General features: G+C 40.8%; 1 protein-coding gene across 4 annotated transcripts in view; it reads right to left on the reverse strand.

Moving 5' to 3' along the window:
* Positions 1–27,566, reverse strand: part of wizb (WIZ zinc finger b) — a 34,687-nt gene extending 7,121 nt beyond the window's left edge. For 2 of the 4 annotated variants that reach the window (XM_015008286.2, XM_015008284.2), the window contains exons 1-14: positions 26,903–27,566; positions 26,247–26,424; positions 25,981–26,167; positions 25,324–25,399; positions 21,262–21,410; positions 19,750–21,186; positions 18,193–18,633; positions 14,302–14,706; positions 10,421–10,546; positions 9,453–10,004; positions 8,272–8,724; positions 7,611–8,108; positions 6,944–7,519; positions 6,639–6,850 (exon numbers count right to left, since the gene is read on the reverse strand). In XM_015008286.2, coding sequence (XP_014863772.2) covers positions 6,639–6,850; positions 6,944–7,519; positions 7,611–8,108; positions 8,272–8,724; positions 9,453–10,004; positions 10,421–10,546; positions 14,302–14,706; positions 18,193–18,633; positions 19,750–21,186; positions 21,262–21,410; positions 25,324–25,399; positions 25,981–26,167; positions 26,247–26,354 — 5,220 coding nt within the window. In that variant the 5' untranslated portion in view covers positions 26,355–26,424; positions 26,903–27,566. The remainder of the gene's footprint in view (positions 1–6,638; positions 6,851–6,943; positions 7,520–7,610; positions 8,109–8,271; positions 8,725–9,452; positions 10,005–10,420; positions 10,547–14,301; positions 14,707–18,192; positions 18,634–19,749; positions 21,187–21,261; positions 21,411–25,323; positions 25,400–25,980; positions 26,168–26,246; positions 26,425–26,902) is intronic. The other 2 variants (XM_088008109.1, XM_088008110.1) reach the window with 2 other exon arrangements.
* Between the last annotated feature and the right edge of the window lie 6 nt (positions 27,567–27,572).

The following is a 27,572-nucleotide window of genomic DNA, read 5'->3' on the forward strand; positions in this document are numbered from 1 at the left end:
TATATATATATATATATATATATATATATATATTCATGATCAGCAGCAGCAAGTGACTTTTAGGTTAAGACATGTTGTTTCTTATTATTTTTACATTTATTTATGGAAGGTTATGGTGGGTCTGGATGCCTTATGTTGGGTTAGATTTGTTCAAGTGAAAGTAATAGGATAAAGCAGAGAAAATAAAGATTATATGCATATATTTTTCTCAGTAAATATATATTGACATGAAATTCCCATCTATTTCAGCAGTGTCACTTACATTACACCAAGCATTAAGTTATGTGTAATAAACTGTCATAAAAGACATTAAAACCATATAGAAAGAACCTGAAATATGAGTATTTAGAAAGCAGTCCTGCCTGCTATCTGTGCTAATTAACAGACTGGTTTAGTAACAGGTTGTTTCTCATGCAAGACACACAAGTAGAAGCAATGAGCTTTCTCCGTACCTTTGCAACTTCACTGTTGCACAATGTACTGATGGGATTGAGTACAGACATTATTTCTAAACTTCTGAATGTTCCAGTGAGCGCCGTTGGGGCCACAATAAGGAAGTGGTAAGAACATAATTTCATCATAACCCCCATCAAGTCCAGGTGACAGAGGAGTCAAAGAAATCATCAGGAGTGTTTCTAGAGCCAATTACAACTCAAGGGGGCCTGACGTATCAAACCTGTAGAAAATCTGTCGATTTGGAGATTTAATTTAGAAAGGAGTATAGGATAAGGTCAGTGTGGCCTTGTGGAGAAAATCAAGCTGTGTCCCAGAATTATTAGTCCTACACTTGTGCAAAAAAAATGTTTTTGGCCGTGTCATATTTCATGCACCTAAATATATCTATGCTTGTCTACTTATTTGATAGAAAATTTAAAAATAAATGTAGCCAGGTGAGGCAGAGTTAAGTGATGAATATGACCACGGGATTTAAAACAATGTTGGTGTATGAATCTGGACAGTGTGTGGGATTAATTGCTAACTGTTTCCAGAGATTATTAAATACAGCTAGATCACGTCCATTTAAAGAGTCTGCAGCTGTGGATCTCTTGCATGTAGTTACGAACTCAAGGAGGGGTTTTCATACTCAAATCAACACAATTTGAAAATCAATGAGATCAGGAACAGCTACATACACAGGAACATAAATAGTGCGCTCAACTGTAGTTGCCTTTGTGAACATTCACAGCGCAAGACTCCACTGCTGAAGAAAAACATTTGGAAAACACTTAAGAGGCACTGGGATTACATAAAGCTCAGTGAGTGTGTCCAATACTCAACTTTAAATATTTCACTCTATTACAGAGAGTTTAATTCATGAACTTTTCCACATTCATATCTCTGTGTGTGAGTATTACTTGGCCTGCTACTGATTTCTAATGTGAATTTCATGTCAACAGCCCCATGAGAAACACGTTTAATAAAAATAAGTTAGTCTGTTCAAAATTTGTTTCCCCCACTTTATTTCCCTCGATACTGACATCATTTAATATAGCTAAACATAATACAAAGTAGGTATTTTACTTGCTAATGAGGATAAATTTGAACTCTGGAAATAAAAAACAAACAAGCCATTGTTTCTCTTACTGTAGAATACAAACTACAGTTTTCAGCAAATGTTGCACCACTTCCCAAATTACGTAATTTATAACCATAAGTGAAAATGCAGGTACCATCTGTGTAGCACGTTAAAAGGAACCTGCTGGTTTAGTTTTAGAGAGTGAGTTTGTGTGTCAGCTTCTGGCACATGCCAGTCGCAGAAGAAGCTGAGTTAACTATATCATAGAAGTTTGGAGCCTGTAGACGTGTTGCATTTTTTCCTTTCAGACAAAGGTTTAAAGAAATACAGCTTTAGCTGAAAGTTTAATCCTAAGTGTACCCTCGGCGTCTGTGACATGCTATGGGGAACTGTGGAAATAATAAAAAAGAAAAAAAGAAGATTTGGCAGACGTACACGTTAGATAAAACTGAAAGTGAACTCCTGCCAGACAGAAAAGTAGTGCAAACGCTGCACATTCTATTAAATAGCAGCAAATTTCTGGCTATGGATGCCAAATAGTTACTCAAGCCACAAGCACAGAAAAATAGCAAGGCTTGAACAAAATTACAAGCGAGCCAAGGTGGACCTCAAAATCCTCCAAGATGGAGAAACACTCAACTCTCTGACCTGAATGTAAAAAAAAAAAATCATCTGATATGCACAACCGTAAGGAATTAATGTGCAGGAAACAAAATGCATTCAAGTACAGGAAGATTTAACACAATACAAAGATAACTTTATTACCTTATTACTAAATCTGTTTTTTATTTATAAGATTTTAAAAGTTTCTAAATCATGTTAAGCAGATTTAACTACAGAGTTAGCATGTTATCTGATCGGTATCATAAGCATTATTAACCCTCTATGGCATGACTTTTTGTTTTTTTGGGGAAAAAATATTTTCCTGCATTTTTTGGGAGCTTATTGGCCCTTAATTACATATCAATCATAAAATTGGACCCTGATGCCTCCCGGAACCGGATTTGGGTTTGTTGCCTCAGGGCAACATTGTGCTACAAGGGGTCTAAAATGCCAAGTTTTCTACAGTGATTATGAGAAATGAAATACAAATCAAACAAAAACTATATTCATAAAAACACTTTTTTTGACAAAAATAAATCAGACATGGTTCCAACTCACCAAATATAAAATAAACGACTAACTTTCATTAATGAATGGTACATTTGAGCAAATTACTAAAACGCGCATTTGTGTGTTTGTACATGTGTATGTTTGGCAGAGTTAGAATCACTAAGGATGTTGAAATCAGTCTTTTTCCCCATTATATGTTAAACATCAGGAAGGAATTGCTTGCTGATGTGAAAAAAGTGTATATCACATTTTTGACACTTTATTATTGGCGTACCTGGGAATCACCACCTGTTTATCTGATTATCTATGGGTTGTAGTGACCAGATTCACATCAGTCACTATAGTTAGGGCTGGAGGTTATTTTTATAAGAGTTTGTAGTTCTGATTCTTTGTTAGAATTTGAGCCAAGCACAGGATAATATTTTCATCAGCTCCCATATCTGGTAGATTTGGTGGTTGCACAACTCGCTCTGTATAGGTTGTAAGGAACACCATCTGCACCAGCCATATGAAGTTCCCTGCAAACCCATATTTTTGGTTTTGGCGGGTATTGCTTCAGTCTTTGCCTGCCTTGGAATGGGGCCATTTGTTCATTGATGACCAGCTCTTCACCCTTTGGGACTGAAGTCAGTTTTGAGGATAAACAAACAATGAAACAATGGTTGTACAATGGATCCTCATGTTTTCATTGGGAATGACCCCAGCTTATGAACCATGCACATTTTGTCCATGAAATGATCTTGCATCCATCTCCTGTTGCTGTTAGTCAATAATAAAGTACATAAATTGGCTCTGATAATTATTTTGTAATCAATTGAATATCATCACATTAGAATTATATTGTCTGTACAGAAGGGCCCTAACTGCACAATGTTGCCCTGAGGCAACAAACAAAAAAACACAGTTTTTGCATATAAATAATTTAAAAAATTGTCTTGAAATGATCTATAATGCTTCTTTACATACTCACAGATATGAAAATATTTTTAGTTAGAGTGTCCCAAATTTAAACATGAAGAAAAGTGATGTATAACTTACAGGTAGGAGGCAAGGTGTAGCATGCACCTTCGCTTCATGAAAAGGACTGCTCCTCTTCTAAGTAAAAGGTCACATGGACCTCAATACCTATTTTATTTGGACAGAAATGTGTCTGGAGGTATTTTAAATCATCAAACCCCAAAAATAACACAAAGGAGCAACGTGAGGGACAGATTTGTGGTTTGTTGCCTGAGGGCAACGGTATGCCATAGAGGGTTAATATCTATGAAGTGAAAATTGAAAGTTACAAAAATGACTTTGGTTCAAAAAGAAGTACACTAAAATCCCTCTTTACTCTGATACCCCTAAATAAAGTCTAGTGCATTCAATAGCCTTCGGAAGTTACCAGTGTGTAAATTAATCTCAGTGTAAATAAAGGTGATCGAAACTTATGCTAGTAACTGCACACCTACCAATACATCCCCAGAATGAAAAATGGTGGTGGTTCTTTTATACGTTCAGGACAGAGAAGCTGGTTTAGAGTTAATTTGAAGTAAATTGAGATAAATTACAGGGCAAGCCTAGAAGAAAAGCTGCTAGATGAGTCTAAGCATGCAGCCAGAGCTACAATGGAACAGGTCAGATCAGATAATCTGTGGTGAAACTTTAATTTGATGTTCACAGATGCTCTCTGTTAAATCTGACTGAGCTCGACTGTTTTGCAAAGAACATTTCAGTTTCAAGATGCTCAAAAGCTGGTGGAAAGGTGGTTCGACAAAGTGTTGACTCAGGTAGGGCGAATACAAATACAAGCCTCAATTTTCAGATTTTTTTGTGAGGAAAAAGTGTGAAAATTGCGTATAATTTTGGTCTAACAAATAAAATACCAATGAAATAGAGGACAGATTACCGCAGTACTGGATCTTGGAAAGCCAAAAATGTCAACATTGAACATATGTGTGGATTTTATGTCCACTTTTTTTTAATTAGTAGTGTTAATTTGTTTTAATCTTTGTTTTTTTTATTATGTGTATTAACATCAACTTGCCAATGAGGCAAACGATGGAAATTAGTCACTTGGCTATAATCCTATATATTTCCATGTAAATGTTTATTAATACATCTTGTCCTATTTATTTTTTTTTTAAAGTAAACTTGACATTGTAATGTGACAAAAAATGTAGAGAAAGGGGTGTGGATATTTTTGCAGGGCACTCAAACAAGTTTTAGTACAATCTCACTAATGGAAGAGGCTTCTCTAGGACACATCATCCCTATTATTAGACAGTCGGCATCACACTCCTCACATCACAACCCCACCCAACTTCACCCTGAAACATCTAATCAGCTTGAACACAAACTCCACCAAGGCTGTGTGCTACCTGCTCTGTAAAAACATAACTTCTAAAACCCATCTCTACCTCTGTGGTTCATTCCTTTTTAAAGTCTTACATTTTATTGTTGCCTCAATAACAACAATAAAAAATAGATTTCTAATTATGTTATGTGTTTAACATTGCTGCAGTTTTGATACCTGCATATTAGTTGGATTGAAAAATAACAAACCTTTGCAATATAATCCCAAAGATATTTAAAGAGTAGTTTCTGCTCCATATGTGTTTCAAATCAGGGCTTGGAGAAAAGGTGTGAGAGAGAGTGACGCAAATGCACCAGAAACTAATTTCAGAACAGAGGAGGGGAAAAAAAAAAAGACTCGACACATTTTCTTCCATCAACAGCTTGCTATAATTTATCTGAAGATGAAACATAAGCTGCCAGGCACCCTGGTTACTATGGTAACTATCAAGTGAATAGCAGAGTCGTTCTGGCATCTGTCCCCACAGTGATTTTTTTACAGGGAGTAAAGACACAGGATCAACAGTAAAGCTCTGAGCTGCGAGACAACACGTCTGCAGCTTTCCAGGACACAAAATGTCTGTCGTGTAGCCAGCAGAGGCCTGACTGATCTGAAAGCAGGAAGGCTGTTTAAAGACCCTGGAAGGAGGAAACTGAAGAAACGGCACAGCAGACTACCGGCTTTTACTATGTATTTACCTGGCTACTTGCTAAGAAAACAAGGATTTTTTTAACGCTGATAGTTTTTTTTTTTTAACAAGCCAGTTAATCAAAAATCAAACGACACATCTGCATTTAATAAGAACATCGAGAGAGCCATTTGGAAAATATTGGATGTGACGTTTATTTTACTGGGATTTTATGTGATAGAACAACACAGCATCGCAGATAAATGTGTATTGAAAGGAAAACGATATCCAAAACCTGCGTACATTAGTTTTCCAAATACAGCTGCGGCTCTAAACAAAGGAGGTTTTTTTGTCCAATCTTTCTGCAAAATCATAACCTTTGTGAGACTTGATGAAGACTACCTGTAAACAGACATTTGTAAGTTTTGCCACAGATTCTCAAATCAATTTGGGTGGGCCTCTCTGACACATTAATATTCTCTAATGAAAATAATATAAAAATAGTAGCTCTGGCTGTATTTGTAAGGTTCTTGTTCTGCTGGGAGGTAAACCTCTACATCATCAGATGTAAGCAAAAAATATTAATTACCAGAAATAAAGTCTTGAAAACATCAGTATTTGTAATTAATGTATAGAATGTTTCACTTATTGAACTGACACAAAAATACATGAATTTTTAAAAAATATTCTGATCTTGAGTTGAATGACTGATATAAGTTTACACAAAACTCCACTCCAGTCACTATTAAGGCAAACATTTCCACTAGATTTGATTTAACGGTATCAGAAGAAAGTAAGATGAATACAAATGCAAAAAGCACAGTTCAAATTTTAAACCAGAGTTTGTGGTTGTCCTATTGTCTCCTTCCTAAAAGTGATTTTTTATATTATTTTTTATTTTCTGCCAAAATCACTTGGTAAAAAATGACTTCAGAAGGTGACTATTTAGCAAAATGAGCTAAAGTTAAAACAGGCATGAATACCTTTGCCAGGCACTAAATTCTACCTCAGAGGTGCATTTCCTACAAAGACCGAGTGGTCCTTACCTTCTTCAGGGAGGAGCGGTTACCCTGCATGTAGTTGCGGTGCATCTCCAGGACCTTTTGTGGTCTGCTGCGTATCCAAGCGCTTAGCGTCTCGATAGGCGACCCGTTCACAGACCACTCAGTCACGCCAAACTGCCTCAGGTGGGCTCGCGCATGGCTGGCTAGAGCCTTACGATTCTCAAAGTAAAAGCCGCACAGCTCACAACTGGGGTCTGAAGAACACAGAAAAGGATTAGAGTTCTTGTTTAGGGATGAATGATTGGAATTAGAAGGGACTCTGCATGAGCGTGTTGGCTGCAGCTTACCCTGGTGTCCGTGCTTTTCTGGTGAAGGTTTCCTTTTGTAGGAGAAATCGTGTGGAAGCGATGGGAAAGTCTTAAGTCGATGTGCATGTGAAGCAATGGCCTCTGCTGACTGCGTCTTTTCTGACATGGGCCTTTTGGCCAGAGGGGACAATCGGAACAACTTCCCTGCAGGTTGGGAGGCAGATGGACCCATGGGGCCGAGGCCCTGCTTGAGCATCCTCGACCCGGACTGCACCAAACTGAGAGGAGACTTACGAAACTTGGAGGACTGGTAGCCTGAAACACCCAAACCGTCTGAGCCACGGGCTCCTGCCGCGTTTTCCCACAGCGGACTGTTGGTTCCTTGCCTGGACTCTTTCTTCACTCCTTGGTCCAAGCGATATGAGCTACTGGACCGTCGCTTGTGCATGACTTCCCTCAGAGTGTCGATGGGCGAGCCATTGACAGACCACTCCGTGATGCCCATTTGCCGCAGATGGGAGCGCGCGTGGCTGGATAGACCTTTGCGGTTCTCAAAGTATTCCCCACAGAACTCGCATCGAATGTCCCTCGTAGGCTCCACTTCATGGGCCATGGCTGAGAGGAAACCGGGAGGTAAAACAATATATTACAATTTTCATTAGGAAATTAATGTACAACAATTACACCTGAAATTCTTTCAATTTACCTAGGTTAAGGGGATAAACTTTGTCGGATTTTCCCCAGTTTGAGCTTGGCGGCTCAACCGGAAAACTTCCGGCTCTTCCCACAGACCCGGGCGCAGTGACCTCCACCTGCACTGGCTCCGGCTTTGGCTTGATAGCGAGGCTGCTTGGAGACATCGGTGGAGCCGAGCTGGATTTGGACATCACTGACTGAGGAGGACTGGACGGGCGTGCAAAGGCGAAAGGCAGGCGGCTGAGGAGTGGAGACGAGGAAGGCGACAGAGGAGAGCGAGGAGGTCCCGGAGAGGACGGTGGGGGGGATTTGAGAGGCTTGAGAGGAAGGGCGCAGGGCAGGCCTCGCCTGGTGATGATCTCCCGCAACGTGTCAATTGGAGAACCGTTCACTGACCACTCAGTAATCCCCATTTGGCGCAGGTGGGAGCGGGCGTGGCTGGAGAGGCCTTTGCGATTCTCAAAATACTCCCCACAGTACTCACATCCTATTTCCTTCGGAGGTTCATCTGGCAGACAAGAGAATTCTTACTTTTAAACTTTTATTTCCATTTCACAAATACACATTAGTTTATCAGTAAAATAAAATCCTAACAAAAGGTGGTTGTAACATGTAGAACTTCAAGAGGCAGAAACATTTTTTTGCAAGGTACTGCATCATGCGTCACTTACTGTGTGGAAGGGCCATCAGCTCCCCGCTGCTGAGGCGGAAGACCTGCATGGAAGAGGTCTTGAGACGCTTGGCAGGCGGACCTGGTAGAGACGAGGCAGAGGAAGAGGAAGAGGTAGCTTTGGACCCACCCCCAACTGTGGTCACCTTGTAGAGGAGTGACGCGGAGGAAGAAGAAGAGAGCGTTAGCAGCGACTGCTTTGCTGGGGGAAGTGCTGGGGACACATCCTGAGTTTCCGTGGGACTGTCCAGCTCCAGCGCACTTGCCTTGTGCTTAAAGTCATCTGTGTCCATGAGCTGGCTCAGGAGTTCAATAGGAGAGCCTTTGGACTCTGAGTACTCAACGCCAAAGTGTCGCAGGTGGGCTCGCGCGTGGCTGGATAGGCCTTTACGAGTCTCAAACCAAGCACCACACAGCTGACAAACGATGTCCTTGTCGGAGTCCATATCCAGTGCTGTAAACAAACAGGAAATCATTGAATTTCCTGTCCGTGCTTTTCTGGTGAAGCACGGACACTGGTAGCACTGGTAGCCAAAGTCAAAGTTTTGACTTTGGCTACCAGAGGAAGCCAAAGTCAAAATTGTATTGAAGTACAGTTGTTGAAAAATTGTACTTTACTTGAGTAGCATTTCTTTTGGGAAAACTTAAGACCTCCACTGCACTATAATATAACAATAAATTGTACTTTTTACTCCACTACATTTCTCCAAAGGCTTTCGTTACTTGTTATTTCCATTGGCTGTGTTTGTGTAGTTTGTGCCTATTTTGTTCCACTGACGCACAATAAAATTACACAATGTATCCCTGAATGAACAACGCATGAAATTTTAAAATGTCTTTGATCATCAAGAAAAGCTAGAAAAAGTCAGACTAATGCATTACTGATGATTTATGGTTGAAGAACTGTACAAATTAGCAAATAATTTTTCCAAATATTATTGACTACGCTGAAAAAACAACTTCAAAATTTGAGGTATTTTCAATACTTAAGTATTTTTGAAAACACAAACTCTAATACTTTGACTTAAGTAATAAGTTGACAGAGCTACTTTTACTTTGATGAGTAGGATCAGTACTTTGATTTAAATGATGAAACTGAGCACTTGGTCCACCAGTGAATTAGCACCGATAAGACTGAACAATTACTAGAACTCAGTCTTGGGCCAGAGTGATGATGCTTACTGAGGTTGAGAGGAGCATCGTTCTCCTGTGGAGCCCAAAGCGGTTTGGATGTTGTGGTTCCGGAGGCAGAGGATAGATTAGAGGTCAGGCATTTCAGCCCCCCAACTTTGTGCTCTTGTGAGCGCAATGGGGAAGACACGGGCAGTAGAGATGAAATGGGGGCTTTCTTCACTACTGAGGAAGGTGAGCTGGAATGAGCTGGAGCTGGAGAGGCACCTGGAGACGGTGTGGGCGTAGCGGAGCCGGAGGGCACTGCCTTCGCCGCTTTGGCCAGTATGGAGAGAGGAATGGGCTTCTCGTCCAACTCCATGTCCTCCATCTCTTCGGCTTTGAGGGAAACGGACAGGGAGGGCTTCTTGGGCGAGAGCAGGGATGAGCTGATTTTGCCGTCGATGCTGCGCTCCATGGCTACCCGGTGAAGCAGCTCGATGGCCGACCCGCCGCTCTCTGAGACGGTGAAGCCCAGCTGGCGCAAGTGAGCGCGAGAGTGGATGGAGAGTCCACGTCTGCTCTCGAACTGAGAGTCACAGACCTCACATTTCCACTTCTTGACTGTAAAAGACGAGAAATTGTGTTACATGTGTGGTTCAAATTGCCAAAGGTATTCAAAACGTTTTCACCTGTATGCAAAATGGGCTTTCCTTAACTATCCTGTCAAAGTTGTGGTTGACAGGTAAAAAGTTTTTACAAACTTTTTTTTTTTCACCAGACTTTTTCCTTTTACTTCTCTTTCCCCTAGTATAATAAAAATAAACCCAGTCAGTTTCTTTGGCAATTATCTAGTGTGGCGTAATCTACTTAAAGAGGGTGTCAATAACAGTATGTTGGACAACTATTGTAACAAAAATTTGTGATAAACTGAATTTTAAGTTTTTAAAACGCGTAGAAGTTTGTGGATGGCAGAACACAGAACGTTCTAGTGGTATTAATACTTCTGTGAAGTAAATTTCTGATTTCTATGCTCTCACCCTTGCCGTCTACATCCTCCCTGAGGGAGAGGCTGTCCTTTTTTCCAGTACTGGAGCAAAGAGCATCCAGTGAGGAAAGTCGCAGACCCTCCTCATCCTCTTCATCGGCTGCTTCCTTGTCATCGCCTACACAAAACAGGAAGTTCATATAAATGTTGACGTTAATATGGCTGCTCAGTAATTAATATTGTTAATGAAAATATATTGCATCAAAGTGTATTTTTATTATGTAAACTAATAAGAACACATACATGTGACATTCACTGTGAATGAACTGGAACGTTTCTTCTAACAACCCACCCAAAGTGATGTCAATTCAACCCTTCACTGCAGTCATGAGACATTGAGTTTATGATCATGATATCATTTACAAACAGAGTTGTGCTTTTGCTCAGTGACTATAGTGGGATTTTTCACTAAAACTTCCCCTAATTAAACACATGACAGATTCCAACACATCAGTGACATGTTATAGATTACAATTAACATGTAAGGAGCTTGTTTTGAATAAATTAACATCCAACTTAGGAAAATACAGCTGATTCGCAATAAATGAGGATTGATAGATACACAGATGGATAGGTAGACAGGCTTTCTTACGGTGACCCCTTTTACTCATAAACACTTTTTTTAACCACACTTTTTCCTTCCACTGAACTTTCCCCCAATATAATACTGATGATAAAAATCAACCAAGTCCTGTTATTTGGCAATTATCTAGTGTGACTTAACACTCACTAGCAGTCTGCTGGACAACTGCTACAACTTTATAATTTTCTGTTAAACTCGATTTTGATCATGAAAATCAACAAAAATATATCTGTGTGTAATGACTGTTTATTATAAAGGAATTCCACTTTATAAATGAAAACAATAAATAAAATTTGCTTTTCAATATTTTAATTTCTTAAGACACCACTGTATAAAAAATGTTAACTCAAAGTGAGCTCCCTGTCTGCAATACTTCAGTCCTTACAGTAAAACATTATAACCTTTTCTGCTGGAATGCACGAAAACAGAAATGATTGGAGAGATGAATCCCTGTCAAAAAGGTCATAATTGCACTAGAGCATGAAGCAAATATGGCAGACTCGTTTCTCCGCAGTCAGGCATTCCTGGGACAAAAGTGCCATTTTCTGCGACAAATCGGTAAATCAAAAGAGACGCGGAGACAGACAATGCTTTTTGTCTGGTGGGCGGCTCTGCGCCTGTCAGTTTATCGCCTGACTGTAAAAGAGCGGCGATGTGACACCTCTGAGCGCTGCGTTATGCCATTATTTTTACATAAACACCATGCGAAATACTATTTCTTAAAAAAAAAAATTGTGTGTGTGTGTGTGTGTGTTTGGAGTAAATGCTAACTAGACTTTGTCTCCGTTAAGGTAGAGAAACAGTGGGCGAGTCCGACACTTGCAGGTAAAAAAGTGACACTTTCATTACAGTTATCCGGATAAGTTGTGGTAAGATTATCTGTTAGCTCTCACTTTTAGTCCGTTAAAGTTACAGTGTTGCCTAGAAAATGTCTCATACAGTTTGTTTTAAAATAAAGCCATACTTGAAAGCACAGCGTGTCCCCCTATCAAAAATCAAAGCACAGTAAAATGGCGAGGATTGGGCAACTGTAGGTAATTTTACATATCCCGCAGTGTTAAAAAAATACAATGGACGTCATTCGAGCCGTGTAAAAATAAATACCTCAGTCATTAAGTACACACAAACTATGCCAACAAATTCACAACTGAAAAATGTGTCCCAATTTGTGTCGGAAAACAGGACCAACTCTCCCCCCGTCCCCGAAACAATAACAATGACCCGCTTTATGAGCTCCTGACATGCATGTCATGGGCTACCTGCGATTCTCTGCGCGACATGAGCTCTCTTTTCCATGGTCTTTTAGAAGAAAAACGGGGTTTTTTAATAATCTTTTTAATGGCTGTTGTCTGAATACAATGTGACTGGAGATGCGGCGCGAGACGTGCCGCGCGACGCCGCCACCGTTGTGTGATCCAAAGGGCACGCGCTGCGCAGGAATCAGGGCGCGCGGTACTCACCGGTCCGCAGTGCATCGGACTCCCGGCGGCAGAGAGCAGACAGCTTTTCCGCTATTGTTTGGGTCTGCGGGGAGGTGGAAGCAGCCATTTTGCCCCCATATGCACCGCGAAGCTAAGGCGTGACCAATCGAGAGGAGGCGGAGGTGGGGATAAATGCAGCGAGTGCCACATCAACTATGGGCATCAGGGGACACTCTCCCTTACACACACACACACATACACACACACACACAGTATCTTACCAAGGATATTTTCTCACCATGCTGATTCAGACACTTCAGACACTGCACTACTGTCACTCATCTTGCACTGTTTTTCTTAGTATTAGCAGCAAAAAGGAAGACAATGTTCCGGTGCCTTATGAGCTTGTATCTTCATGGCATTATTACAGGGTAACAAGTTCAAACTCCAGTCACTATCTGCCTCCAGATAACAACAGTGAAATCCATCAGAAGCACACAAAATGACCACAAAATAAACAACCAATGGAATGTTTAACACAGTTCTGCTTTCAGAAATCCACCCCTTTTGGGAGATTTGATGCACTTCATTTAAACAGTGGTTTCTGGCTTTTAAACACAATCTGCACATATTCTGCAGCCTGCAGTTGTGTCAATTCCAGAAACTTAATGATTTGTCCATCCCAAGACCAGTTCTGATGTATTTATCCTGTTGAAACACCCAATTGTGTTCACGTTTTAACCATTTAGCTGTTGGATTAAGTGTATGATGATGAATTTGGAAGTATATTCTATCGACCTTCTGCATTGTGGAAAGCAACAGTTTCACAGCATGTTTCTCACCCCACCATGCTTGATGGCCAGTACAATTTTCTTAGATTTGAAATGCTCATTCTAACTCCTAGAACCAAAACTTCTTTTTGGCTTCATGACAAAAGGCTCAATATTTCCTTTGGCTTAAAATTAAACACATTGTGTCTAGAAAGTATTTGGTATATCAAGGTGTGTATCTGAAAAATTCAATCAAGTTTATGTGTATCCATTTTTAAGCAGGTGCTTCCTTTCTTCTTGGTCTGAACCCAGTTAGTCCACAGCAATGCAAAAACATGCGTCTCTACATGTGTTTCTACTACAAAACTGTCAATATTCAGCTTATGTCAGAAAAATACAATTTCGCCATTGCAGTATTTCCATTATATAAGAAACACAGTTAAAATCACACGTGAATAAGTTTGTTCACATAAGTGACTGATAAACATCCCACGCTATCATCCTCCAACTGCTTTCTGTCGTGTTCTTCTTCATGGTTTTCGCCAGTCGCAACATCTGGTTGTTGATTATGTGACTCATGTGATGTGGCAAAAAAGTATTCCCAATGCAGTTTTGGGAAATAAACCAATTTTCATAGGGCCAAAAAAACCACCTCATTCTAACATCAAAAACTTTTTACAGAAAAACAAGAGTTTTTTTTTTAAATGGGCATGTTTCCATTAGGCAAATTTATCTTTGAAATGTCAAATTGCGCAATTATATGGTCAGTGCAAATGCAACTACTGTGGACAGGGACACAGTTCATAGGACACTTTGAATAGCTAAACCAATGTCCTATCTAGGTGAGATAGTTGGTTGAAACTTGGATAATATTATTTGCTCTAAAAGAACAATGATTCCAAACATACACCAAAACCAGATTAGGAAAGGACAAAACAGGCTTCTAGAAAGGTTTTCCCTAATACCGGATCTCAACCCGTTTGAAAACCCATGTCCAAGGTAACCAGCCAATCTAAATAAGATCCACCAATTTTGCAAGAAGAGACGCCCAGCGCCCAGTCAGAATTATACCAGAGTGTATTTAACAATAAAAACTCACCTTCACAGTCCTTCACTCCTTCCCCCTTCTTCCTGCGTGGACGATATCCTGGAGACAGGGCAACAGAGTCGGAGGGATGGAGGGTCTTTTCACACGTCTCCCCTTCAAGCTTTACCTTAATAATTCCTCCATCTTTTGAGTCTCCCTCATCGCAATCCTCTTCCTCATCTTCCTCTGAGGAGCTCCCAAGACTGCGTGGGGGATCCGTAGGAATCACCAGATCTGGCCTGCTGGAGAACAACTCCCTCAGAATGTGGATAGGTGAGATGGTAATGTCCCAGTTAGTAATCCCAAAGTCACGGAGATGAGCCCGGGCATGACTGGACAGGCCAGCCCGTGTGTCGAAGCCAGCGCTGCAGAACTCGCAGTGCATCAAGCTGAATGTGTCTGGGTCAAAGTTGGCAACTGAGGACAGAGGAGGAGGGAATGCAAGTGGAGGTTTAGGGACTCAGGCAACTTTTACCACTTGTTCCCTAAATCTTAGTGTATAGATGCAGAAAGACGTTAAAATACGTATGTACGATAGGGAAAATTTCAGCTGTAGAATAAAAAACGCCTCTACACCACCTCAAAAGAAACAGAAAATGTCCTTCCCAAGTCAGTTTGTAGCTCCATCTCTTTAGTCCTGTCATGAATTTGTTATATTCAATAAGAAATACTATTGACCTGATTCAACTGGAAATGCGTCAAAAGGGATTCAGCCTAATATCACTAACAGAGGACTCTGTATTGGTGGGGTGTATTCTTTTATTTAAGGAGCTTTCAATACCACAGAACTGAGGGGTGTAACAGTACATGTGTTCACATCAAAATTACTTAGTAGTACAGCCTTTTTGGGTCACGCACAATCATAACAGCGCATGTTTTAAACTTATACACAGACAGAGCGCGGAACCAAAGAGAGGAATCCTAAGTTTCCCAATGTAACTGTAAAGTCCAGCCCCAAAACAAAGCAAGAAGGACTCCCAGATCTCTAAAGTCTGTTATTTAGGAACGTTTTGGTTCCTTGTTTAGCTACATTGACAGTGGAGAAAGGAAGGCGGACCAAACCAAAACTTTATCACAAGTCTTTTCAAAATCCCTAAGATACGTAGCTAGCTCTACGCTAAATCTAATTACTCACCTGAAATGACATCAACCCAAATGTAAACATCACGGGTATGAAGAAAAATAGGCCAATGTCCAAACCCAGCTGCCTGTTGTCCAATCGGCTCCAAATACCTTTATGAAGATGTATGCCGGTACTGTCAAGAGGAGTTCCTCAGACAAGAGAGGTTTTTGCAAACAAGATGCATGTATGATTCAAGCACATCTGGTACACTAGCAAAACAAGTCCAAAGTAAATTCAACCATCTTTTTACGACCTTATTCAAAGGTCCATAAAACAAGAACACTGACCTTGTTCATCCCATGGTACCTCCGGCGTAATCTGGGTCTTCCCTGCTTTCTCATCCCAATAAGGCATGCCTCAAAAACCTCCAGAGGGAGGCACCCAGGCATCTTCCAGATCAGATGCCTCAACTACCTCAGCTGGATCTTATCAATTCTGTGGAGCGGCTGCTCTACTCCAAGCCACCTCCGGGTAACACAGCTCTGCACCCTATCTCGAAGGGTGAGCCCAGCCACCCTATGGAGAAAGCTAATTCTAAAGATTCCTAAGACGCAAAGGCACTTGAACTGATCTGTTTGAGGCAAAGATTGACCCCCAGTCCAGAGGGTTTTTCTGTTTGAGAATTATAAACCACAGACTTAGAGGAACACTGTTCTATAATCCATCCAACCCATCCCTTGCTTTTACCCATGCTTTCTTCATTTACTGACAAAACTCAAGTGCAAGAACATCCTGCTGAAACTTAATAATTATTTTAAAAAAATAACACTCATTGTTCACTGTTGGGGAAAAACTACTCATTGTTTTTGTTTTTCTCAAAAAAAAAAAACATACTGAAAGTTTCTTGATCCATGACTTTACAATCAAGACATGAACTGAACCATATTTTTTATGTACTGTTACACCCCTTCTAAAAATACTATCTCAAGGGTTTAATTAGTTGCAAGACTTAATAATGAAAATTAACAGACATAAATGCTTAAGATACATCACAATTATATGTAATGCATGGGTTTCACTTGCCTGTTTAAAATACTTAAGTAATTAACTTTTCAATGATGTTCTAAGCTACTGAGATGCATCTGTAATCCATTTTTATCAGGTTGCAATGATATTCTGCTCCAGTCAGATGATTCTGGTATTCCAGCTTGCAAAAGGAATGCAGTCAGAGTGATGTGACTGCATTTGGGTGCAAAGTTTCAGATTTAATTAAAAGCGGGTATATTCACATTTACAGCATCTCTACTTGCATGCAAACAGTCAATTAGACTGCAAGACAAACTGACAGTCTTACTTGCAGCTCAGACTCAAATTCACATCAACACACAATGATAATTCCTGTAACCTTGCCTGTCACTACAAACAAACTACCATGGCAAACAACGTAGTGCCCAACCTAAAACGATGAGTTGGCCAAATGTGTTGCTCCTTTTAAGAGGTATGTCAGCAAAAAGAATGTCATGTAAATGTCACGCGAGATGCATCAGCTAAAAGAATGAGGACACATGTGGCCCTGATTAGTTCTCAGAGCTGCTATTGTGTTACCACAATTATATACTTCATGCAAGAGCCTGTAATCTGGTAATGACATTTATGACATAATTTTGTATTTAACTGCTTCATTACATTTGAGGCAAAAAAAATCCTACAAATGGGAATTGTAATGCAGCTACTGTATAATTTTTTCCAGGTTCAAACGATCATACAGTAAACAAATTCTTTCAAAAACAAGAATTCAGTGCACACATTTATGTGGATTTTTTAAACTCATATCTGGTGCAAATTAAGCATGCATGCTGTGAAAACTTATTAGCACCCTTACAGATTTCTTTTGTCTTTAATTTGTTTTGACACTTAGCATTTCTGGTCATAAAAAAATTACCTTAGAGGTAACATGATTTAATTTATTAAGAGCAAACGAAAATGTAATCCCTTCAGGACGACTTGCCATAACCGATAGACACATTAGTTTTGCTCTTTAATGGAAAATCCTGCAGGAGAATGTCTGCCATCAGTCACCTCAAACTCAAGTGCATTTGGGTTGTGCAGCAGAACAAGGGTCCAAAGCATGCCAGCAAGTCCTACTCTGAACGGGTAAAGTCTTTAAGCAAGCTGTTCAAACTGAAAACCCCCCAAAATTGGCAGAATAAACCCAAATCTGCAAAAAGTAGGCTTAACTCCATCACAGTTACAGTAAAAAACAAGATGCAGCCTTTATTGCAAACGCTGGATAGCATTTGTTGCCACTAAGGATGAGGGGACAATGCCTTGTTTCCACTAAGCAGGACAGGTCGGAGCTTTCCACTGCCTTTTGGACCTTGGATTGGCAGGCTAAGCCCAAATATCTAACAAATGACTAACATAGTAGTGCGACAAAAAACATGACACGCTACTCTGTGTCATCCTTGTCAAAAGCTGTGATGTTTTTCTGTCCCCTAATCAATGAACTATGTTGTGTGACATCAGTAGTGCTGTCTTAACTGTACTGCACCAATGACCTATGAACCTACAACTTAAGCGGGTCCAGGAATGGTGTGGCATGGATCAGTTGTAATGGTCATTTTTACAATGGAAATGGACAAAATAGCAAACTGAGCCTCAGTGGAAACGAGGAATTAGTTTCAACTCTTGTTTTTAAAATTCAGTGATGTTTTACATCATGCTTATATATGATGTAATGACATGGTCCAGACTTCTGGTTCTTATACAGAAATTCTTTGTGGGAAAACCCCTAAAAGACGATGAACACATGTCAGAACGACATACAATGAACCACTGACCTTTCTTCTTCTTCTTCTGATACGAGAACTTCTTCTCAATGGCGTTGACTTCCTCGGGGGAGATGAAGTGTCGCACATTGTAGCTGACGCCCACTCGCTTCAGGTGGCCTCTCACGTGATTAGCAAGACCGATTCCGTTATGGAATCGATCGGGGCAGTAGGGGCACTTCCTCTCCACGCTCCTCAGCGCCTCAGAGTCCTCGTCAATCTCGTCTGCATCTTTCTCGAAAACGCCCTCTGACAGGAAACACCGCATGTGCTCCTCGTCAGTGTCATCGTCGTCATCATCGCTGTCAGTTTGAGCCTGGGTTACTGTGACCCTGCTGCTTCTCCTCAAAAAGAAAACCTTTCTGTCTTTCGGCACCTCCTGTTTGTCTTGGTCCTTTGCACTCTTCTTGGCAGGTGTTGATAAGGTTGCCTCGTGTTGCGGTGATGACTCCTCTGTCAAGAAGAAAAAGCACGATAGCATGAGATTAAGAGGCGTCAAATTCAACAATGTAAGAAATGACTTAGTGTTGCTAATAGATGGGCTTTGACTAAGAGCTCCAGCAGACGTTCTTTAAGAAGCTCTTACTACATATTGGTGAATGAATGCAAAAGAAGTGGAAGAATAAAAAGTTTTCAGATTTCTGTAGCTCTGCTTTGCTTTGTCACCAGCAGCCAAGGAAAAAGATCTGACCTTTAGCAGCTAAATGCTACATTGTGTTGCCAGTTGATTGACAGCAGTTTGTCATTAGCAAGACAGTGGAGAGGAGGAGTTTGAGCTTTGGAGAAGTTAAATGTAAAACTGGTAGCTTGTCCTGTTGGCAGAGTTGAGGAGTAATTGGCCTGAAGTTCAGCATTTTTGAAACATATAGAATTCGAAGTCTTTTTTCCTTATTTTCTCTTTTTGAGATATATATAATTATAGTGCTAAAACAAAGTACAGAGTTTGGATTGGACTGCCATCAAATGGGCCAGAATTATTCATACCTCTTAAATATGAATAACTATGGGCCAAATAAGGTTTTGTCAACCAAGGAGTCCCTTTCTGAAAGGATGCAGGCGTTTATCAAGGCACTCAACTTACTGTCTGCCTGTCAACTTTCAAAGTCAACTTTGAAAAGAAAATAATTTAACAACTTTTGTTTCCATTTAATTTAAAAAATGACATTAAATATTATTTTGACCTTTCTAAATATTAAATGGAAAAATATTTATTGGCAGTTTAGCAGCACCTTCCTATAATTGCTGAGGTTTTTGGATGTTTCCACTGGAATGCCAAGGATTTATCTATGGCAATGAGCTGTTTGAGGTTGGAAGGCCTAATATCACCCTAATATCTAGTTTCATTCACAGATTAATCAGATTCCAGTCTGGACTCTGACTAGGCCACTTCAAAATGTTTATTTTACTTTCACTCAGAAGTAACATGTTGGTAAAACTGGAAGATTGCCTATAGCCTAAATCTGCTAGGGGTATGAATATTTCTGAACTTCCCTGTATAATGTTGGTGAATGTAACTGCTGGAAAGTCTAGCATCCAGACTAAAGTAACTGTTCTAAGCTACAGCCTCACCAGTGTTGTGCAGCTTCCTTCCCACAGGTGAGCTTGCCTCTCGCAGGGATGGCTTAGGCTCGTCGCTGAGATCACATTTCTGCTCTTCCCCTTCACTCCCAGGCAGTGTGACATCATCTGCCTCAGGATCAAACTTGGACCGATCAATGCAAGGCTTCCCTGCTGTCCTGAATCTCCTGTCGGCAACGCGGTCCGATGTCGTACTGTCCTCGGAGGCAGTGATGTCCCCCTGGTTTGTAACGGGAGCAGTGTTGGGCGGAGATCCGCACTCAGAGAGGTAGCAGCGATCTGAGGCTAGGTTTAATATTTGTGCATTAGACGTTAAGGACTGGCTGGCCTCATTGTCCTGCTTGGTTGACATCTTCCCACGTTCTCTCAGTACTTTCTGACTGGGGTGCGGGTGGAGGATCTGCTTCTTTCTCTTGTGAATCTTGGAGTGATTAGCCAGAGCCTGGGACGTTCTTGTGCTAAAGTTGCACTCGGTGCAGACAAAGCGACGGCGGTGGGCCGCTGCTGGGCTTCGGACTGAACTCAAACTCGGGGCCACAGAGTCCACGTCGATGACGGCAGGGTCTGAGTCCTGAACTGAAAATGAAGCCGTGGACACAGGAGGAGATTTCACCATATCGCCGTCTGACATTTCGCCTGTATATTGTGCAACAGTTGGGTCAGCGGACCCGTGCCTCACTGCAATGCTCTCCAATGCGTCAGATTCCTTTGCCTTTTCGTTTTCGTTCAGTTTCTCAATCTCCTCCAGGATCTTGAGACGGGACTCCTGGTGCCTTCTTTGGTGGTCGGCCAGCGCCGGGCGGTTTGGCAAGTTCCATCCGCACTCAGCGCATCGCAAGCGGCTGCCCTTGCCTGAACGCCTGCCTCCGCCGGGGGAGATCTGGCAGTGCTCGGTCATGTGCTCCTGCAGGTGCACCTGCTTTTTGAAGTAAATGCTACACTCCACACAGGTGAAAATTTTGTTACCCACGTCCAATCCGCTTTCCTCCGCCTTTACTTCTTTCCCGTCGTTGTCTCTGAACTTTGTCTCGCCGTCGTCAAAACTGACTTCCTCAAATTCGTAGACCTCTGCCGCTCGACTGAGCGCCACAGTCTCATCAGTTTTAGATGTTTGAGGGCTCAGTCTTTCCGACTTGTGGGTTTCGGGTGATCCAATCCCAGAGAAGGGTCTGAGCAGCGCCCTCTTTCTTCTGCACCGCTGAATGAAAGTGCAGTGAGCCCATGGAGCAGGAGGTGGACTCTCTGGGTCGGAATCTCCAGGGAAGGTGTAAACATCTCTCTCAAGCTCTCTGGCTTCATTTCCCCTGGGCTTTGTCTCTCCCTCGCCGCTGTCAGCCTCCTCCTCCTTCGGGGAGGCTTGCTTTGGTTTTCTTTTGGACAGAAATGGCTCAGGAACCTCAGATATGCTCCAGACTCTGTTATCTGCTGCTGGGAAGAAAGCACGGTAATTCAGATTGATGAATAGAGAAGTATCAGATTCGCTTTCTACCTTATGGTACTCACATTCTGTTTGGCCAAGTCGACTTGTATTTGGCTCCTCTTTGTTTGTGCTCTCATTGTTGTCACTACCCCCCTCTGCAGGGGTGGATGTGTCAGTCATACTACTGAAGGAATGCAGTTTCTCAAATTCCTGGTCATCCTCACCATCAAGCCTATTGGAAAGGAAAAAAATGACATGGCTTTTGAGAAGACGGAAACTGTGACTAGGCTCTCTCTTTCATTTCTTCCTAAGGGCCACAGCTACCAACGGGAATACTATAGTCATGAATTTAATGCTGCCCACCCTAACTTCAACAGTTTGATGTAATGACATAGTGTATTAAAATTAGTGCTGTCAATCGATTAATTTTTTTTTTAATAACACTCATTGTGATTAATTCCTTTTTTGTAGGCTTGAAGTATAAATATGCTCTCGGTTGTGGTCGATCCACTCTGAGACACAGAGGCTTTTAGGTCAAAATAAGTAGTTGGATTAATCTGCATTATGTAATAGTAACATGCTAAAATGTTCAGATGAATCGCACGTGTTATGTGTGAACGTTGAAATAAAATCCAACATCTAAATCAAATAAAGCACCTTTTCCTTTATTTGGAGGAAAAAGATCAAATATAAAGTTGAGTAGAAGTCTAAAATTTATGAGGTCTCCTTCTCTGGAGTTGAAAGTAATTTTACGGCTTAATTTTCAGTTGTAATACCCGCTGCTTTCTAGGGGTTGAAAAATTTGTAGGAATAAAGGAGAGGAATGAAGAAGGAACGTGGGCACATCCGAGTCCAACACCTGAGATAGAACAATGAAAGATGCTTTACTTTGGGTCAGAGGATTTTGCTCATTTTCAGCGAGCTGACATGCATTCATACTCTCTGTCCCCTCTGAATCTCTAGTGACTTGAGGGATTTTGGTTTTCTGTTTCAACAGTGGTTCTGTCCCAGGGCCCAGGTTGTTTGAATGTCTCATGACCCTTTTCAGCTCTACTAGACTCTACACACTTCAAGTGCTTTTACTTTAGAATTGAGTAACAGCTCCAGTGGGTGGAGACGTCATAGGAGGGCGACCACAACACGATCTGCATGCAACAATATAGGACATGGGAGAAATGTTGCACATTCTGCTCAGCCAGTGGCTTTTTTTAGTCTCATGCCAATGTAAACAAATACCAATGTCACAACCAAAAACATTTTTCCCAACAGATTCTTGACCCAGTGATCAGTCCTGGTTCCAACTCGTTGAATAAATCTTCTTACGGTTCTGATCTTTTGTGCCTGAGCCTCAGTCAGACCTAAGCTATTCTCAGGCAGCCGTAGCTTTCTGAAGAGGAGATGTCACAAGGACTGATCAGCCAATCAGAGAAGAAATTATGGAAACGTGTGGCGACATCACACTACACAGCCAATCAGAAAATTAGAATCTATTATTAAATTATACTCGTCTACAAAATATCTCACTGCCTAAAGCAGTACACATTTAATACTATTCTTTATTGAAAGTTATTAAAACATAATTAAAGGTAATTAAAACATACATATCTTGAAGATTCTATGATGCAGCCTGCAAGGAAAATGGAGTCATTTTAACCAGATCAAGAGTCAAGTTGAAATCCCAGAATATCGCAAGGTGTTTTTAAAGGCTTTGGTGAAAGTATTTAAATGTGTCTGAATAGTCAGATAGTCGGTTTGTGTGAACTGCAGTATGACCATTCATAGTGTAGTTAATAGTTAATAAAGTCACACTCTGTGACTATGCTAATGAAAATTCAGAGGTTTTTGATTGTCAATCAAACTCAGCATCTCTGATCTCAGATACAAGCAGATGGCAGTGAAAGTAAAGTGAAATCTTTCATCCTCAACGTTTTTGAAGATTCTTTGGTTACAGAAGAAACGGACACAAGTAGCGTTAGCAGCACAGAGACTAATGCTAAGTAAGGCAACTTAGCATTTCTCGGGATAGTTGTCGTCTTCAGAACAGCTTGGTCCAGATTGTAGGTCGAGTGTCTGTTTAAACTCGACAGCACTGCCAAAATAAAATGAGGTTTGAATAGTCAATAAAACAGATGAACTGAGACACAATTTCCTGCCAACCTCCATAAAAACAGCCTGGGGGGGAAATAAAAAAGCTTGCATTTATATAGAGAGATCATCTTTACTTGTATGAAATCTTAATGAGATTCTGTTTCAGATTTTAATCATAAACCCATTATTTAGAAAAAAAAAAGTGTAAACCACGCTGAATGTATCAGCATTTCTCTCAGAAAAAAATTTATTTTCACGAGAAAACTGTGAATGTGCCCAAGTAAATAATTCATGCAAATAAATCAATGCTGATTATGCTTCAATAATTTCAGTATTGGACGTTGAAATGACAAGAGGCATAAGTATCGAAAACAAAGACAATGAGTTGCAAAAAAGCGTAGACTAAAAATCATCATAGGACTAAAAATCATCTAAAATCCGTCAGTATTAAAAATGCAATCCTGTCTGCTGCTTTAGTCCCAATTCATGGCCTACAGCAAATGTTTCTTATTACCAAGGTATTGCACAAGAAGGGGAAAAGCAAAGACTACACTCAAAACCTTTGCAACCCAACTGTTGCAACACGTACTGATGGCATTGGTTGCAAGCCTGTTTCTAAACCTCTGAATGTTCCAGTGAGCATTGTTGAGGGCATAAAAAACTAATTTCACTATAAACCATCCAAGATTTGCTTTTCCTAATATTTCCAAATGAGGAGTCAAAAAGCTAATCAGAAGAATTGTCCAGAGGGTAAAGACTACTCACAAAGATTTTCAGTAAAGAACAGAATAAGCATTTATAGTTATTTTAATGTATAAAATAAGTAATTAAAACACAAGTCTAAGTCCATTGAAAGTTTGCATTTGAAGGATTATACACCAGTCAGATGAGACAAAAATGTATTTCTTTGGATTCTTTAAAAAGGCAATGTGCCAAAGAAACTAATAAAACCGCTTGAAACACTGGATGTGAATCCAAATTTAGATTTATGGGAATAATCAGTAAATTGAAAACATTACCACATTCACACAGCAGTTGCACTGAAGTTACCATTACCAAAAAAACAGAACTTTTCTAAATGCCATTGCACTTTATTACACATAAAAATGTTTATATATCGATACTGATCCTTTAAATCTGAGTCGATATTAACAATCGATATTTTATTTCCTTCTTATTGCTGATTGTTTCTGGAGGTGGGAGGGAAGTCAGTAGTATCGTTAATTTTTTTTAAGGTGTTGAAAGGATAGTGAAATATATCAAATGTATATGATATCAATAAATATTGGTTATTGGCCATAACAGCAATATTAATATTGGATATTGATACTGGCACACATTTTCCAATCGGTGCAGGCCTAGTTAATACAACCAGTAATAATTTTATAATAAGATTCTAAAATGTTATTTTAGAATTTAAGCATTTACTGTGTGCTGCAGAACATTCTAGATATGTAGCTGGATCCCCTCTTAATGTAATTATTTCACCATGTATTCATAATTTTGCTTATTTCTAACACATCTAAACAACAGAAAATATTGACAACTAATGAATTTGCGTACAATCATCTCGACGGGCTTCCACTGGTAACGGACAGTCACACAAACAGGAAACACAACCCACAGCGGTGTGGATGATAGTTCTGTTACAGTCGCGCCCCTCAGGCTAAGATAAATCACCAGCAGAAAAGACCAGCTCTGGTCGTTTGGACATTTGCTGCATATTTTCCAAATCTGTTGCATTTCATTTGAACTCAGAAGTCACTTTGTTCATAAACTGTTTATTTTCAGTTCTGGTGATTTATATCTTGTTTATCATCTGTCACAGACTAAAAGTCGAGGCCACAGACAATACATTCCAGTTCACACATTCCATGAATTTAGACTTTGGACTTTATAACACTTCAGACAATTTCAGTTTAAATAATCATTACAGAAATCTGAAGTAAAGAGAAAACCGTGACTTCCCCTTTGGTTAAAGATTGCTAGATCTTACGTAACATTAGTAACCTTGTTTTACCTCTGATAGCTACGTGAACCCCCAGCCCCCTCCTCACCTGAGTCCGGCAGAAGGAGATCCTGGGCTGTGGGTGGCCAGACCGTGAGGGTTGGAAAAGTTCTGGAGCTCCTCCTCTGACAACATCACAGCAGAGAGCACACAACCACAGAAACATCACTTCACGGCTTAAAAAAAAAAAAAAACTTTTAAAACTACTGATTATACTCAGGTTGCAACTTGAAATGCAACCTGAGTATAGGCTGCAAATAACATCTATTTCTAGTCAGAAATAGATGTTATTTCTGACTAGAAATAACATCTATGACAGTAAAAAGACAAAAACAATGAGTAGAGATGCACCAATCAGGCTTTTACCAGCCAATCCAGATATTTTTAAGACTTTTACAAGCAGATTTTTGGACATTTTATTCTAATTAACCAAATATCCAGAAGAAATATGAAACATAAAAGAAACGGTTTGTTCATAGATATGATGTTTCAACAAACTATATATAAATATATATATACATATGAAATGCATTAAGGTTTGAGGTTTAAACGTGACAAATACATTTCCCAATGTCAGTTTCCTGCAGATTGATTGGTGCATTGCTAATGACAATCACCCTGATGTTTAAAATGTTTCTAGCTGTGTTGCAGTTTGGTGCTATTTTGTAGCTTCTGACACATCTTATAATTGTTACAAATGTGTTACCATCTAGAGCTTCCTTCTCTGAGTCCGAGTCCCAGTTCAGAGAGGAAGGAAAGGCTGAGGACTTGAATCTCCTCTGTGCGTCCATCTGTGGGTCTGCGGCCGCCCGCTCTGGGTCGTCCTCTCCATCTAGCTCCCACGCGCAGTCGGCCGTCATCAAGCCGTCGCTCAGATTTGGAGAACATGAGGACTAGTTTGCAGAAACATGGATCAGTGACGGCCGTCTGATGTTGGAAACGACATCAACAACGCAGTGGTGCAGGTCTTACCTCTAAGCTGCAGCTGAGGAAGTTAGCGGCGGTAGGATTTTGTGCTGAACCGTAGGATAGGGGCCCATTGCTGGTCCCTGGGGTTAGGGGCTGCCCATCTGGCTCCATGGTCCCCCAGAGGACAGTATGGAGTCCCACCGGCAAACAGCCTCCCTACATTGTGCAACCTCTTCTGAGTCTGGAAGCACAAACTCAAACTTAACTTTTTGTTTGTTTGTTTTTCACTGCAAGAAACTTTTATGCTGCAGGAATGTGCATGCATTGATAAACAGAGCTGCAAATAAGCATAGGAACAATGAAATCTGCAGAATCTGCCTGGTCCTATTCCCCCAGCTCCAGTTTTTTCGTGCCGTCTGACCTATTTTTAACAATATGTCTGGTATTTAAGAATCAAATGGGGCGCCCAGATGGTTACATAAATAAGTGGCCTTTATATTCAGGCCCATGTCCTCCCCTTGCCTGCTGCCCCCTCTAGAAAAGCAGGGAAACGGATCGAGATGTCCCCTGAGTTTCGCCCCTGTCGCCTCCGAAGACGTGGCTCGTATCGATCCAGGCGGTCAGGTGATTGGGACAACAACACATCCGTGCAGACTTTATAAAAAAGAAAAAGAAGAGAAAAAGAAACTGCAGCTGTTTTCTTAAGAGCGACTACTCACTGAAATCGGCCTGGTTTGCGGGTCGCACAGCGAGGCTGACACCGTCTTAAGCACCGTCCGTCATAGTTTCTGGGCCGGGATCCGGAGCTTCACGAGCCGCGCCGATGCTCGCGGGAGGCTTCGAAGTGCTCCGCACGGACCAGCTCGCCCCCTGGTCTCTAGTTGCCGCTCGGGTTTTTCGATAGGATCCCTCCTCGGAGGTGCCAGGCGGAGGACTCCATGTTATTCAGCTCGCAGGCACGCCACGGCAGCGTGCGTAACGTCAGCGGGGAGGGCGACGGAAAGAGTTGGGAGAGGAAACCCACCAGAGGCGACTTTAATTAGTCAAACTTTTACAACTGTAGGTCTTTACACATATTATGTGCTTAGTTATGTTGCGTGCGTCTTTTTTTTAAATGTCACGACAAATATTTTCTTACTGGCGAAAAGCTATAAAGTTAGCAAACCGAGCGTCTAAAGTGATGTTTCTTATTAATGTGGATTTTTTTAGGTGACGTAAATTGTTAAAATTCTGTTCTTCCACATTATGTTGAACTTATAACATTTATCTCATATATTGTAATGTAAGTACTCACATATACACATTGTTGGACACATATGTGTCCCTCGTTTGGCGAGAAAAGCGTCTGCTACGTCTGTTTTTGTCGATAAATTTGTTTAAAATAAATAC

This window comes from Poecilia mexicana, unplaced genomic scaffold, assembly GCF_051168715.1.
Source record: "Poecilia mexicana isolate PSO_F unplaced genomic scaffold, ASM5116871v1 scaffold_8, whole genome shotgun sequence".
Taxonomy (NCBI): Eukaryota; Metazoa; Chordata; class Actinopteri; order Cyprinodontiformes; family Poeciliidae; genus Poecilia; species Poecilia mexicana.